The sequence below is a fragment of the Colletotrichum higginsianum genome, chromosome 6, assembly GCF_001672515.1.
Source record: "Colletotrichum higginsianum IMI 349063 chromosome 6, whole genome shotgun sequence".
Taxonomy (NCBI): Eukaryota; Fungi; Ascomycota; class Sordariomycetes; order Glomerellales; family Glomerellaceae; genus Colletotrichum; species Colletotrichum higginsianum.
Genome location: NC_030959.1, coordinates 2,071,679 through 2,083,738, shown reverse-complemented (window position 1 = coordinate 2,083,738; position 12,060 = coordinate 2,071,679). Strand labels below are relative to the sequence as shown.

The window sequence follows — 12,060 nt, the reverse complement described above, 5'->3', positions numbered from 1 at the left end:
CCGCACTGCCAACGTCTCTGCCGTGGCCCTGGTCTTTACCTAACGCCAACACGTTAATGGGTTTTCTACTCAAAACTGAATCCGATGCTTCCCATTGACCAGTCCCGTCACAGGGAGCTCCTCTCGGTGTGGTCAAAACGCCGTTGATAAGCTTGTGAGCTTGTCCTGAACCATGCGTCGTGCTGCAATCGATCATCACGCGTGGAGAAAAGCTGTCGCAGCTGGCAGCCAATCTGCTTCCGACAAGACTTCGGGTCTTGCAGCAGGACGAGACTGATAAAAGGATGGACTTTCCCTCCTTTCGGTCTTGTTTTGTTACCCCGATCATCAGCTGCAATTTGAAGTTGCCACACAATCAAGCCTCAACACAATGGTCTCACGAAGCATCCTCGCCCTTTGCCTCGCGGCAACCGTCTACGGCCATGGTGATCATGACGACCACCAGAAGTCCATAGCCGGACCCCATAAATCTCTCTGGTATAACACTCTTCCTGGCGACGGTGGCACTCAGGTATATGTTCCAATTGCCCGCTACAGGGCTTGTGTCTGACTTGTAACAGGCCGACTCGGTGTTCTCCGGCATCTCGACTTTTGGCCGGCTGCCTTACCAGCCGTGCTTGGGAGCACAGGATGTTAGATACGACATTGCCTTTATCGGTAGGTAGCACTATGAGACTTGCCTGTCTTTCAACGTTGCTAAAAATGGCCAGGCGCCCCCTTTGACACTGGCACTTCGTACCGCCCTGGTGCTCGCTTCGGTCCTTCAGGAATCCGTCAGGGCTCTCGCCGCCTGAACCTTTAGTACGTCTAGTCATGAGAGGCGTGCATGAGAGAAATACTTACAATTCTCGCAGCGGAGGATACAACGTACCATTGGCCACGAACCCCTTCAACAGCTGGGCTACCGTGCTGGATTGTGGAGATATCCCAGTTACATCGTAAGGGGCGATTCCCTCAGAGCTCTACCAGCCTATACTGATGAACCACCAGATACGACAACACATGGGCCCTGCACCAGATCGAAGAGGGTCATTTCAACATTCTGTCTCGCCAGCCGGCAACCGATGCGGCAAAGAAGGGGCCTGCAAAGAACGAACGGACTCTGCCTCGTGTCATCACTCTGGGCGGTGATCACACCATTACCCTGCCTCTGCTGCGCTCCATCAACCGCGCATACGGCCCCGTGTCTGTAATCCACTTTGACAGCCATCTCGACACATGTGAGTCATGAACCGTCAGTCACAAAAACGGTACAGGGCTAACCATAGTCAGGGCGTCCCAAGGTCTTTGGCGGCTCCCCGTCCGAGGTCGCCAGTATCAACCACGGCACATACTTCTACCATGCGTCGCAGGAGGGTCTCCTACGCAACGACTCCAACATTCACGCCGGCATCCGCACGACGCTCAGCGGACCCAGCGACTACGAGAACGACGGGTACTGCGGTTTCGAGATCGTCGAAGCCCGCGAGATCGACACGATTGGCACCGACGGCATCATCAAGCGTATCATCGAGCGCGTCGGCACCAAGAACCCCGTCTACCTGTCCCTGGACATTGACACCCTCGACCCTGCCTGTAAGAGTAGCCTGCTGAAAGTTGATTGAGGGGCTGAGACTGACGAGTGTTAAACAGTCGCTCCCGCGACCGGCACCCCTGAGACGGGCGGCTGGTCCACGCGTGAGCTCCGCACGATCCTGCGCGGGTTGGAGAGCCTGAACCTGATTGCTGCCGACATTGTCGAGGTTGCTGTAGGTTTTATGTCCTTTACTTTCCAGAAGTTGTCATTCAGGTGGCTAATTGCATGAACGAACAGCCCGCCTACGACACCAACGCCGAGCACACCACCATGGCTGCCGCCGACGCCCTGTACGAGATCATGAGCATTATGGTCAAGCGCGGCCCTCTCAGCGCCATGGTCAACCAGACTGAGGCCTATGAGGAGTTGTAAGCCAGAGGCATACATGTTGGGAAAGGGTTGCGAATAGAGCGGCGGGCTAGCGGGGTTCAGTGATACTGACAGCTGCAATCAGTCAAGGTTTTCTGATGTTGATAGGCGTTGTCGGCAGTTAGGGTCGCCAGCAGAAACGTCGGTGGTCGGTGGTTGTTCCTGAAAAGCGAGTATGTGTCATTGATGCCAATGTAGCTCGGCGAGCTGCAAACGAAGAGAATGCTTTTTGTGAGCTGCGATGCTTCATTCTGCTCTGGCTGTGAAATGGGGTGCAGACACAACAAGGAGGGGTAGCAACGACATGTTTCGAGGCAATCAATCAGTCGCCCGGCAGCATAGCCCACAGCTCTGCCGTGTCGACTGAAGGAAGAAACTCAGTGGGCAATTTTCCATGCCCAACCTGCCCATCCCTCAGCTCCAAGACAGCCAGTTGATGGAATGATTGGCATACGCGAGCTGACCCTGGCCGTACTTTGGTGGGCCCTTCCGGCAGTGGCCAGCGCGTGGCGCTCTAGCTGGCAGGGGCTTTAAGTGTTTCTATTTTGGTTGCAGGGTTGCGGGTGGGTGCATTCCAGTCGTCTGCTGCCAACCAGGGCCAGCTGTCAGGCACTTTTCAGGCACTGCCAGCCGCACTCGCCTAGTCGCAACGATTCTGCAATCGATGAACGATTAGTGGCTTGGGCGACACGAGACGAATCGAAACGGGGAGAAGTACGACGTTGCCGGCTCAGCTCTGGTCCAGAAGCAGGGCAAGGATCATGTCGGTTCCACGCCGCGTGAAAGAATCGCTGAAGGCAGAGGTGGCAATAGATTAAGGGCGGAACGAACACGACGAATTGTCAAGTCGCCATCGCGTTTCTTTTTACGAACCCTCAGGTCTCAGGCGCGCCGTATCGCATGTGTAACGAGGTGGTGTCGGAGTTGAGTCTGAGGGTTAATATCTGACTTGAGGAAGCTCATCGAATCTCATGTATTGTATGACAAGCTAATCTCTCGCCTAGAGGCGTGACAGCTGTGTGAAGTGATGCACGCCGGCTCTTCGGACGGCTGTAGCGTTCCGACTGCAACCAAATCATCCGCACCCTCGCGATGGTTCTCGAAGGGGGGACCGCTTTGGGACGTGAGGTCACCGCGTTCCTTCGACCCCGGCCACTTTCAGGTTTGCATCGTATGCTGACTGTCTCACCCCAGTCTACCTGCGGCGTCTCGTGCCGGTTCGCGAAACAAGAAGCAAGGAAAAAAGGAAAGAGGATGGATGGTCTAGTAGGCCGTCGCCGTCAGAAAAGCAGCGTCAAGATGATTGCTGGCCACCCATCCGGTCTGTTTTGGGTTTCTGTGGTTGGGAAGCTGCTTTGCGCTCATCCAGTTCTCCGTAAGCCCGTCAGAGCCGATTTCGGCTCAGGAAAATCACGGGTGAGATTCTTGTTTGCAACGCTCTGGGTAACCCGAATGCGCCGTACGCAAAAGGCGATGATCCATCTGCTGTCGTGGGGAATGCGTCGGCGCGAGAGGCTGGAAGCCGCCCCTCCTCGTGGTTTCAGCGACACGATGCCGTTCAATGTCTCTGAGAGTTCGCTGGTGACGGCGCAGCGATCCATGCTAGCCGTTGCCCCGGCCTTCCGTCTCGCATTCCTCGGCCATCCCTTCTCTGCAAGATGACGGACTCATCCCAAGATCCGGGGAGTAGCGCAACACCACAAATTCAGCCGCCCATCCAGATATCCGCGTGATATACGGAGTAGTTAGGCCAACATCTCTATGCTGTATCGCGCAATCAAAGGAAGGTGTGTGTTCCTTTCCCCTGCAAACGCTACACCTGCGCCATCGGGCAGAATATCGATCTCGGACACCTTGAGCGACGTGACGTCTAACATGAACAGTGAATGGGGATGGCAGACGTGACTAGATAGCCTACGAAAAATAAGCAATGCTCTCCGGTCTGTCTTTTTCTGTTTTACATCTCTCACATGTAGGTACACGTACATGTACAGAAAACGTTTCCGAAAGAGGACGCTGACGACATCCCCATTCGTCCAACGGCCGGCACGCACACCAGCGCCGCTACCAGCCTCGTTCAGGCTTCGCCATTCCGGTCGTCCTTGTCTTAGACGCATACTTATGTGATATTTCCGAGCCCAGCTATCTCTTTCTGAATCTCGACCGGTTGTTTGCTTGCTTGCGGTAGCCTTCAAACCCATCCCCAGCCCCTCTGATACGAACCCTTCTTCTTCGTGTCTGAAGATGGCTTCGACGCAGACTCTGCGGTCCATGGCTGCGTGTCTTACACAATGTATATATGGACGACCTCTTGCCTCCCACTTCCAGTTCTTTCGGGTCATCAGCTTTCATCCCTCACCACCACCACTACCACCAACAATACCACCACATCCACAACCACTTCGTTCCACAGCACTACTATCATATCACTCTTGTGTGAGACCTCGGCTATACAAAATTCCCGCCCCATCGTCCTCCTCCCTTACACTGTGCCGTCGACCCTATCAGGCTATTCAACCCCTAAGCCCGTCAACATGAAGACATCAGCAACGCTCGTCCTCGCTGCCTCGGCACTGGCCTCTGCCCAAGTCACTTAGTACGTCGCTTTCCCCCTCACCATGTCCTCCCATTCCCCTTGTAGCCTGGGCCCTTGACTAACACCCTTCTCTCAGCAACTCCACGACGAACGAGTACGTCTGCTCCCGCCCCAACTCGGCCTTCTGCGCCGGCGACTCGTTCGGCACCAGCATCATCATCCGCTGCGACGCCAACGGCCGCGGCCAGCCCGGCTCCTGCACCAACAACCTCGCCGGACAGTTCCCTGTGGGCGTTCAGCCCGCCTTGTGCTGGCAGTCCCAGCCCCAGGCCGGCGATGCCGCTTGCGAGAAGAACTGTGTCGTCTACGCCGACCGGCCCTTCCGCCTCCCCGCCGCCGTCTGCACTCCCTATGCGACGCCCTCCGGCACCGCGGCGCCCACGACCACGTACCCCTTCGGCCCATTTCCGTCCGCGAACAACGGCACCAGCAGCCGGACGACCGCGCTCTCCAGCACGGTGAGGTTCCCGTCCTCTTCGAGAGTGACTTCTGCGCCGCGATCTACCGGTACGGGCACTGGCGGCACAGGTGGTGGTCCCGTCCCTTCTGGCAACAGCACCACGCCGACGAGCAGCCGTGGCGGCGGCAGCAACAGCACCGCGCCAACAAGCAGCCGTGGTGGTGGCGGCGGCGGCAGCGGCAGTGCGTCGGGCACGCGCACCCCTATCCCGCCCTCCGGCTCTGCCACCGGTGGCCCCACTACCGGCCCCACTACTGTGCCAACCGCCGGTGCTGCGCAGAATGCCGTCGGGTCCCTCGCCATTGCTGGCCTCGTGGCCGCGTTCTTTATCTAGGCTTCTGTTCCTCGCCGCCACCCTCACTGGAGACGGGCTCAGGGGTAAGGTACGGTGCCACCGTATCCCCGACGTCCGCCCCTCGTCTGGCCACGGAGGTCCGCCTCCATGAGACTTACAACCCATTCTTAATACTAATCGAAAACCGTATCGACGGAGGCACACAGAGCCGTCCTGTACTTAATAGCGCATGGAGTTCCTGGCAATTGGGAGTTTTTTCAAATTGTTTCTTAGAAGGGACGATACTCAAAAAAGGAGGTTACACAGAATTACGGGCATTATACGCACTGCAGCCTGAGCTGGGATTGCGGGCCATGGAAATCATCGTTTTGTACTTGGAGGCGAAGAGAGTGTATAGTGTGAGATGCCTGGAAGTATTGGATTAACACTAATGCACAACTCAAACAAACTGTCATTTTCACATTTAACATTTAACATTTAACGTACGCTTGGCAGCGGAAGCGCACATCAGCCGGTTTCGACTGTCACTCAGCTTGTACATTTGAATCATAGGATATTTGATTTCCCTATGTGCAATCTTATACCGAGGGGTTTCGTAATAGCCGAACCATGTAGGCAAACCCCGTGTCCATCGCGTTCTCTCATACATCCTGATATCGTTTTCCCTAATGCTTCCCAATTCCACTTGTAAACGCCGCCCAATGCATTACGACGAATCTTAAAGCAACGCAAACACGAATGATACGACCGCAAGGGCCAGGGATGACGCGGCTTTCGATCCCCCATTCGGGAAATGCTTTTGAATTTCGCCCGTCTCGCTGGGTGAGACACTAGAACAACTCGCGGTTCCGCACTGGTACCCACTCGGACAGCAGCCGGGGATGGGGCCGCCATCCTCACCACACAAAAACCAGCCGCTGGCGCACGTCTCGGTCGCCTGCGGCTCTGGCACGTCGCTGACAGGTACGACGACAGTGACGCCGTTGCTGACGATGGTGGTCGAGGGCGTGGGCGGGCACGACGTAGTGGCGCAATCACGGCCGGTCTGGCAGCAACCGCCACCGGCGCGCGCGAGACAGGCGTAAAAGCCGGTTGGACAGTATGCCGACGTGATGGGCGGGATGTCGCCCTCACCCGAGTTGGCGGATGTGGGTCGGAAAGGGGGCACGGCGTCCGAAGCACTCGAGGTCGGGGGGATGTCCGAAGCTGTCGTCGGGGTCTCAACGGGGGGTTCGGTGGTGGTCGTGGATCTTCTCGTGGTGGCGGTGCCAGGATTCACTGTGACTATGATCGTAACAAGAACGGTCGTCGTTCGGCCGTCTGCTAGTGTCGTCGTGGAGACGGTGGTGGTAGTGACGGTCTCCCGGACTGTCGTACCGCCTGACCCACCACTGCCGCCGCCGCCGCCTCCTCCGTTAGTGGCGGTTTGGGTGGGCGCAGTACTCGGCGCCGGTGGAGGTCTGGGCACACCTAGAGAGAGTCAGCTCAATGCCATACTATGACCCGCATCGCAACGTCAAGACTCACAGCCAACACCCTGGCAGACATAGCCCGGGATGCAACATCCACCACTGAGCTCCGCATCGCAGCTCGTCGTGCCGCTAGGGCATGCGCCAACGGCTCCGCTGCAAGAAGCACCCTTCGGACAGCAGGCCACGTTCCCAACCCGTTCATCCTGAACCCTCACACACGCCTCATTGCTCATGCAGCACTTGTTTGGCGAGCCAATGTTCTCGCAGCTATTCATGTTTGTGGGGCAAGACTGTCTGCTTTCGAGGATATGAAGAACCTCGGCGGCGCGTCGCAGGTGTTCCCAGCCCTGGTTGGCGCTCTTGAGGTGCTCCGCAAAGGGCGGGCGGTAGGGGAACGAGGCGTTGTAGAGGAACGGGTCGTCCACCATGCGGGCGGCGAGGAGTTCTTCGCTGGGCGACAGCGGGGTGGTGAAGGTATCGTCGGAGAAGGCGAGGTCGTGGGGCAGGAGCTTCTCGCCGGCGTTGGGTGACATCTTGCGGATGGCCATCGGGTGCTCTGCGTTGACGTGGGCTGCTATGAGAAACAGGAGCGAGGAGGGGAGGCCGATAAGCGAGAGGGAACGCATGGTGCTGAGATTGAGGCCAGAGCTTTTGTCTCGGCTACGAGAATCGCCTTGCTCTTCGTACGAAACTGTAACTGGGTTAGAGAGGTGGCGAGCCGGTCCAAGCTTCGTGTGTAGAGCTTCAGTCGCGTCTTGTCACTCGAGCTCTCACACGATCGCGATGGCCGTGGACCATGAAGTTTGAAGTGTGTGTGTCAACGTGCAAAGAAAGGAGGGATTCCTCGATCGGGTAGATGGACAGAAGAAGAAAGGGCTGGCTTGGAAATTAGTGAGGCGTTGAGGGCCATCGAGTTTCGTGGGATCACGCCAGTGCGGAAATCGGTGGCTGGGCGAGCGTGGGTGGACTGGGACTGGTTAGGACCACTTCAGCATCCCACCTGCAAGATGATGGAGCTGCGAGCGCTCGAGGCGGGCAGCTGCGACACCTCACCGCCCCCCGACCTGGTCCTCTCGTATCCGACCGCTATCATTGTGTTGTCTGTGACCCCGCAGCTGCGACACATCAAGCTCGAGGCCCGAACATCAACAATACGTTTGTTTGTTTGCGTTTGCTGTTGTGGTTGTTCTTGTCTAGGTCGCGTTTGCTTCAGTGCCATTAGCCTTGGTACGTGCCGTCCAGGTCAGGGATCACATAAGGGGCTGGAGCTGGTTGACAGTTGCAAAAAAGGACGTCATCAGGGGTCTAGGAGGGTCGGCGGCCGTTGTCAGGCCCGCGGGAGAAACACAGACCTGGACGCTGTCAGGGGTTCAGCTCTAAGGTTTGGCAGGGATCAACGGGTAGCTATATTTTATTTTTTTTGGAGAGGGGGGGGGGGGGGGGAGGCGCCGCTACCAGGACAACCACGCCGCGCTAATGGAATCACGTCAGCCGATCGCTGCATGAAGTCAAACATAGGAAAGGGCATCCGTCACCAGTTGGCTCAGTTCAGCGACGAAGACAGCTCGTGGTTTACAGTCACGATTAGGACATCGCTTTCTATACTCTAGATGCTTTTTGTTGATTTTCCTTACAGGTAGTCGTACATATATGATACATGTTGTTACATTATCGACCTCTCTCGCCCGCCGTTCAAAACAGACTCTCGCCGCCATCTGCCTTGCGAGCTTCCTTCTGTAGCTTCTCGGTGAGCGTAAATGGCTCCTGCACACCTCTCAGGAATGAATTGCAAAGCAGCGCCGTAGCCACGCTGACATTCAAGCTGTCCACCGAACTCGATGTGACCAGGCGCGGTATCGTGATTTCACGGGTGGCCTTCTTCCTGATATCGTAGGGAAGGCCACTGCCCTCATTTCCAAGGATTAGGATGGTTGGCTCCTTGACGAGAGGCTTGGAGTCCTCAATGCTTTCGGGTGTCCATTGGCGGTTGTCCTTGCGCAATCCCGCTGTTGGTGCCACCGCTGCGTACGACGTCCAACCCGCCTTTTGGGAGGCGTCCAGGAACGCAACGGGGTCCTCAACCGAGAAAAGTCTCAACTCCTCAGCCGCTCCTGCCGCCGCCTTCAGCACCGTAGAAGTGATGGTCGATGATGTCCTTTGCGTGATGGCAACCGCCGAGACACCAAGGAACCGAGCGGTGCGGAGGATGGCGCCCAGGTTGCCGGGGTCCAGTATCTCGTTCAAGAGGAGCACGAGCGGCCGCGGAGACCCAGGCCGGCAAGGTATGAAGCCTTCGGTGCCGTTGATCTCGGTTTCCTCCTTGGATTGACGAGCCACATAAACGGGGTAACCTTTCGGCTCGCTTGACTCGGCACCAAGGCCTGTTAGCGGCAGCTGAGGCAGAGGCGATGCCTCGATGACGATGCCGTTGTGCGGTCGACCCTTGCTCATCTTGTCGAGCAGCTTCTGGTCGTTTTCATAGATAATAGTGATCTTGACCTTCTTCTTCTCAGCCATAGCCAGAATCCAGCCATCGTCCTTGGTGCTGTTCTTGTTGCTTCCTTGGTAGACGTAGAGGTGGTAGAGCTTGCGTCTTGAGTTTTTGAGGGCTGCCTTCACGACGGAACGACCAAAGAGAAATTGAGATGCAGCAGTCGTGTACTGTATTGAGACTGGAAAATCCGAGGTCCTCTTCGCAGACGAGTCGTCTTCGGACCGTCTGGAGTCGAACCGCCGCCGAGGGGCATCTCCATCCTCCAGCTCCCTGCGCGCACCGGATCTCATGGCATTCATCCCGCCATGGGAGAATGTCGGTCTTTGGGCCGAACGGTCGTGTTGGCGGTTCCGGAACCGGTCTTGGGGGCGATCATCACGGCGGTTGGGTTGTCGGCCGCTTCGGTCGTCACGATCGTCACGGCGTCCATCTTGATAGTTAGTCGGACGGTCAGGTCGACGGTCGTTACGACGTCCATCTTGGCCATCGTCTCGGCGAACAGGTTGGAAAGGCGGCTTTGAAAGATCCTCATCACGCGTATCCTTCTTCTTCTCCAGTAGCTTCGAAACGTTGTCCTTCAACTCGCCTCGGTTGAGTTGGTACACCAGACTCTTCTTTCCGAAGGAAAACTCAGGATCGTTGAACCGCTTACTCCGTGACTTTCTTCCTCCTTCTTCCTCCTTCTCCTGCATTTTCTGAAAGGCCTTCTTCGGCTTGAAGTGCTGTCGTGGCTCGCGGTCTCGGGGACCATCTCGGTGGCTCCCAACGGCGCGTGAAAAACGCTCGCTAAAAGCATCGGGCCTGGATTCGGCTGCATCCCTAGGACGGGTACGCCCTCGCGATTCCGTAAAACGTGGCCGAGAGTCAGGCTTACTCGTGCGGCCATTGCGAGACCCCTTCTCAGAACTCCATATTCCGCGGTGGATCGCAGAAAGCGACGCACTGCGCGCGTGGCCAGAGAGCAGTGGACTGCGGAAGAGGGCAGTTGCTCTTTGAGATGTAAAGAATGGGCGAGAAGCGCTCCATGTTGAAAGGGCACTCATTGCATTGCGTAAATGGGATGGGCCCAGGAGTTGATGATTTTGTTTGGGTGCAACATGACGAACAACGTTGGAGGTGCATGGCTATGCACGAAATCCGAGCACTCGCCTTCGGTGACTTTTTTTTTTCTGCCGCTTAGCTGCTCGGCAGGGTCTAGGCGGTAAGGCTCAACTACAACAGCTCCTGGGTTTGATTGGTTGATTGGGTGAAGTGGATTGATGCTCTGGATGCGTAATAAGCCACCACCCTTGGCCAGCATACAGGGTACGTACTTCCCTCATTCGTACCTTCCTAGAAACTAAGTTTAATGGAGCAACGCGGTTTCGAGCGCCGACGCGTTGGATATCGAAGGCCACCCATCAACGCCTCGACAACGAGCGACCTTCAACTTGTGCCATTCGTCACCCCACGACAGCCTCTTGCGGATACGAAATTGGAAAGCAGCAGTTGGATCAGTCGGCAATCAATTGTTTCTTCTTGGTTCTTACATTGCGTTAGCGACAACTTGAAGATTCCCGTTTTCCTTGCTGACCACCCCACATTTCAAATGCGCCAACATCACAACCTGCTGCATCATGGACGACTTTTCGACCGGCGCTGACGATGATCTCGTTCAGCCACTAGGCTCTCCGAGTGACGCTCTTTTTGGACTCGATAACCCAGACTACGACAACCCTAGCAAACCCATATCGACCGGCACTCCTGCTGACGAACGCATGCCCGACGATAATGCCGACGAAGCCATCGTGGATTTCGACCGAGGCGACTTCTCTAACAACGGCGAGATCGCCGACATTGCCCGAGAGCCTGTATCTTCGACGAAAAAAGACATACAAACTTCAACACACATCGATGTCGGGAACGACAAGCGCATTTTCTCCACTGCAGTCGGGGTCGAGCTCGACATTTCCACTGCTGTCATGTCTGATCTGACCAGTGTCTCCTCGATCGTTGAGCCGGAGGATGGTCACCAGATCGAGGAGAGCGAACTACAGACTCCCAAGTTGCGTACTTCTAATTTCGAGATCATCCTTCCATGCTTGTCGTCAGAAGAACGCGCGCATTATACCTCCATCACCAGCGATGTCGTCAACGAGATCATCGAGGAGGTCCTTGGCCCGGAAGGCGAAGTGTGGTACAAAATGGAGTTCACGGATGGCCGGCAGGATGTTGTAAGTCTAGTCTCCCCTTCCTAGAGTATTTAACCCCCCCCCCCTCAATTACCTTTTCAACACACCCAAGACTGTCACATCTCTCTCTTCTCACCTGCTGTTAATTTCCCTTCTTACTTAATATGGCCTGAGACCATATCACTTTCCATTATCTACCTAGCTACCGGCCTACAGTATCTTTCTTTTCTTCCATTGCCGGTCATATAGTTCCCTTTCACCTAGTCTGGTCTGTCCAGGGCCTCTTTTTACTAACCAAATTGTCAACCCAATCCTCCTCTCTTCCCAAGCCAGTTGCCAACCTTCGTTCTTGCCTAATACCAAAACCAACTACCTCCTCCTCAACCCCGACCATCAGAATCACCCCTTGGTTGCTCCTTTTATATACCGAGCCCCTTCTGTTTCTTTCCCCGGCCTTTTGTCACTTTTCCCTTTTACCTAATCTTTTGATTATTTACCTTGTTCAACCTGGGCCTTCTGAATCACCCTTGGTTGCTCTTTCCGCATACTGCGCTGTTTCCGTCTTTCACCTCTTGCTTTTCGTCAGCTTTTCACCTCACCCAACCTTTCCGTTAACTACCTCATTCA

At 55.9% G+C, this 12,060-nt stretch overlaps 5 protein-coding genes across 5 annotated transcripts; 3 read left to right on the top strand and 2 right to left on the bottom strand.

The window, feature by feature from the left end:
• Nucleotides 1-370: 370 nt before the first annotated feature.
• CH63R_09028 (Agmatinase 1) lies at nt 371-1,948 on the top strand (the record flags this gene model as incomplete). Its single annotated transcript, XM_018304002.1, has 8 exons — nt 371-511; nt 561-657; nt 711-801; nt 855-938; nt 991-1,220; nt 1,273-1,575; nt 1,633-1,748; nt 1,814-1,948. 8 exons carry the CDS (start codon nt 371-373, stop codon nt 1,946-1,948), a joined length of 1,197 nt encoding a protein of 398 aa, XP_018156025.1.
• A 2,531-nt stretch (nt 1,949-4,479) lies between these two features.
• CH63R_09027 (uncharacterized protein) lies at nt 4,480-5,335 on the top strand (the record flags this gene model as incomplete). Its single annotated transcript, XM_018304001.1, has 2 exons — nt 4,480-4,541; nt 4,618-5,335. The coding sequence occupies 2 exons, from the start codon at nt 4,480-4,482 to the stop codon at nt 5,333-5,335; spliced, it is 780 nt and encodes a 259-aa protein (XP_018156024.1).
• A 679-nt stretch (nt 5,336-6,014) lies between these two features.
• Nucleotides 6,015-7,394, bottom strand: CH63R_09026 (GPI anchored protein; the record flags this gene model as incomplete). Its single annotated transcript, XM_018304000.1, has 2 exons — nt 6,015-6,766; nt 6,824-7,394. 2 exons carry the CDS (start codon nt 7,392-7,394, stop codon nt 6,015-6,017), a joined length of 1,323 nt encoding a protein of 440 aa, XP_018156023.1.
• A 1,066-nt stretch (nt 7,395-8,460) lies between these two features.
• CH63R_09025 (SpoU rRNA methylase) lies at nt 8,461-10,305 on the bottom strand (the record flags this gene model as incomplete). Its single annotated transcript, XM_018303999.1, has 1 exon — nt 8,461-10,305. The coding sequence occupies one exon, from the start codon at nt 10,303-10,305 to the stop codon at nt 8,461-8,463; it is 1,845 nt and encodes a 614-aa protein (XP_018156022.1).
• A 573-nt stretch (nt 10,306-10,878) lies between these two features.
• On the top strand, nt 10,879-11,508 carry CH63R_09024 (SNF2 family domain-containing protein; the record flags this gene model as incomplete). The annotated part of the gene is made up of 2 exons (XM_018303998.1): nt 10,879-11,475; nt 11,500-11,508. 2 exons carry the CDS (start codon nt 10,879-10,881, stop codon nt 11,506-11,508), a joined length of 606 nt encoding a protein of 201 aa, XP_018156021.1.
• Nucleotides 11,509-12,060: the final 552 nt, after the last annotated feature.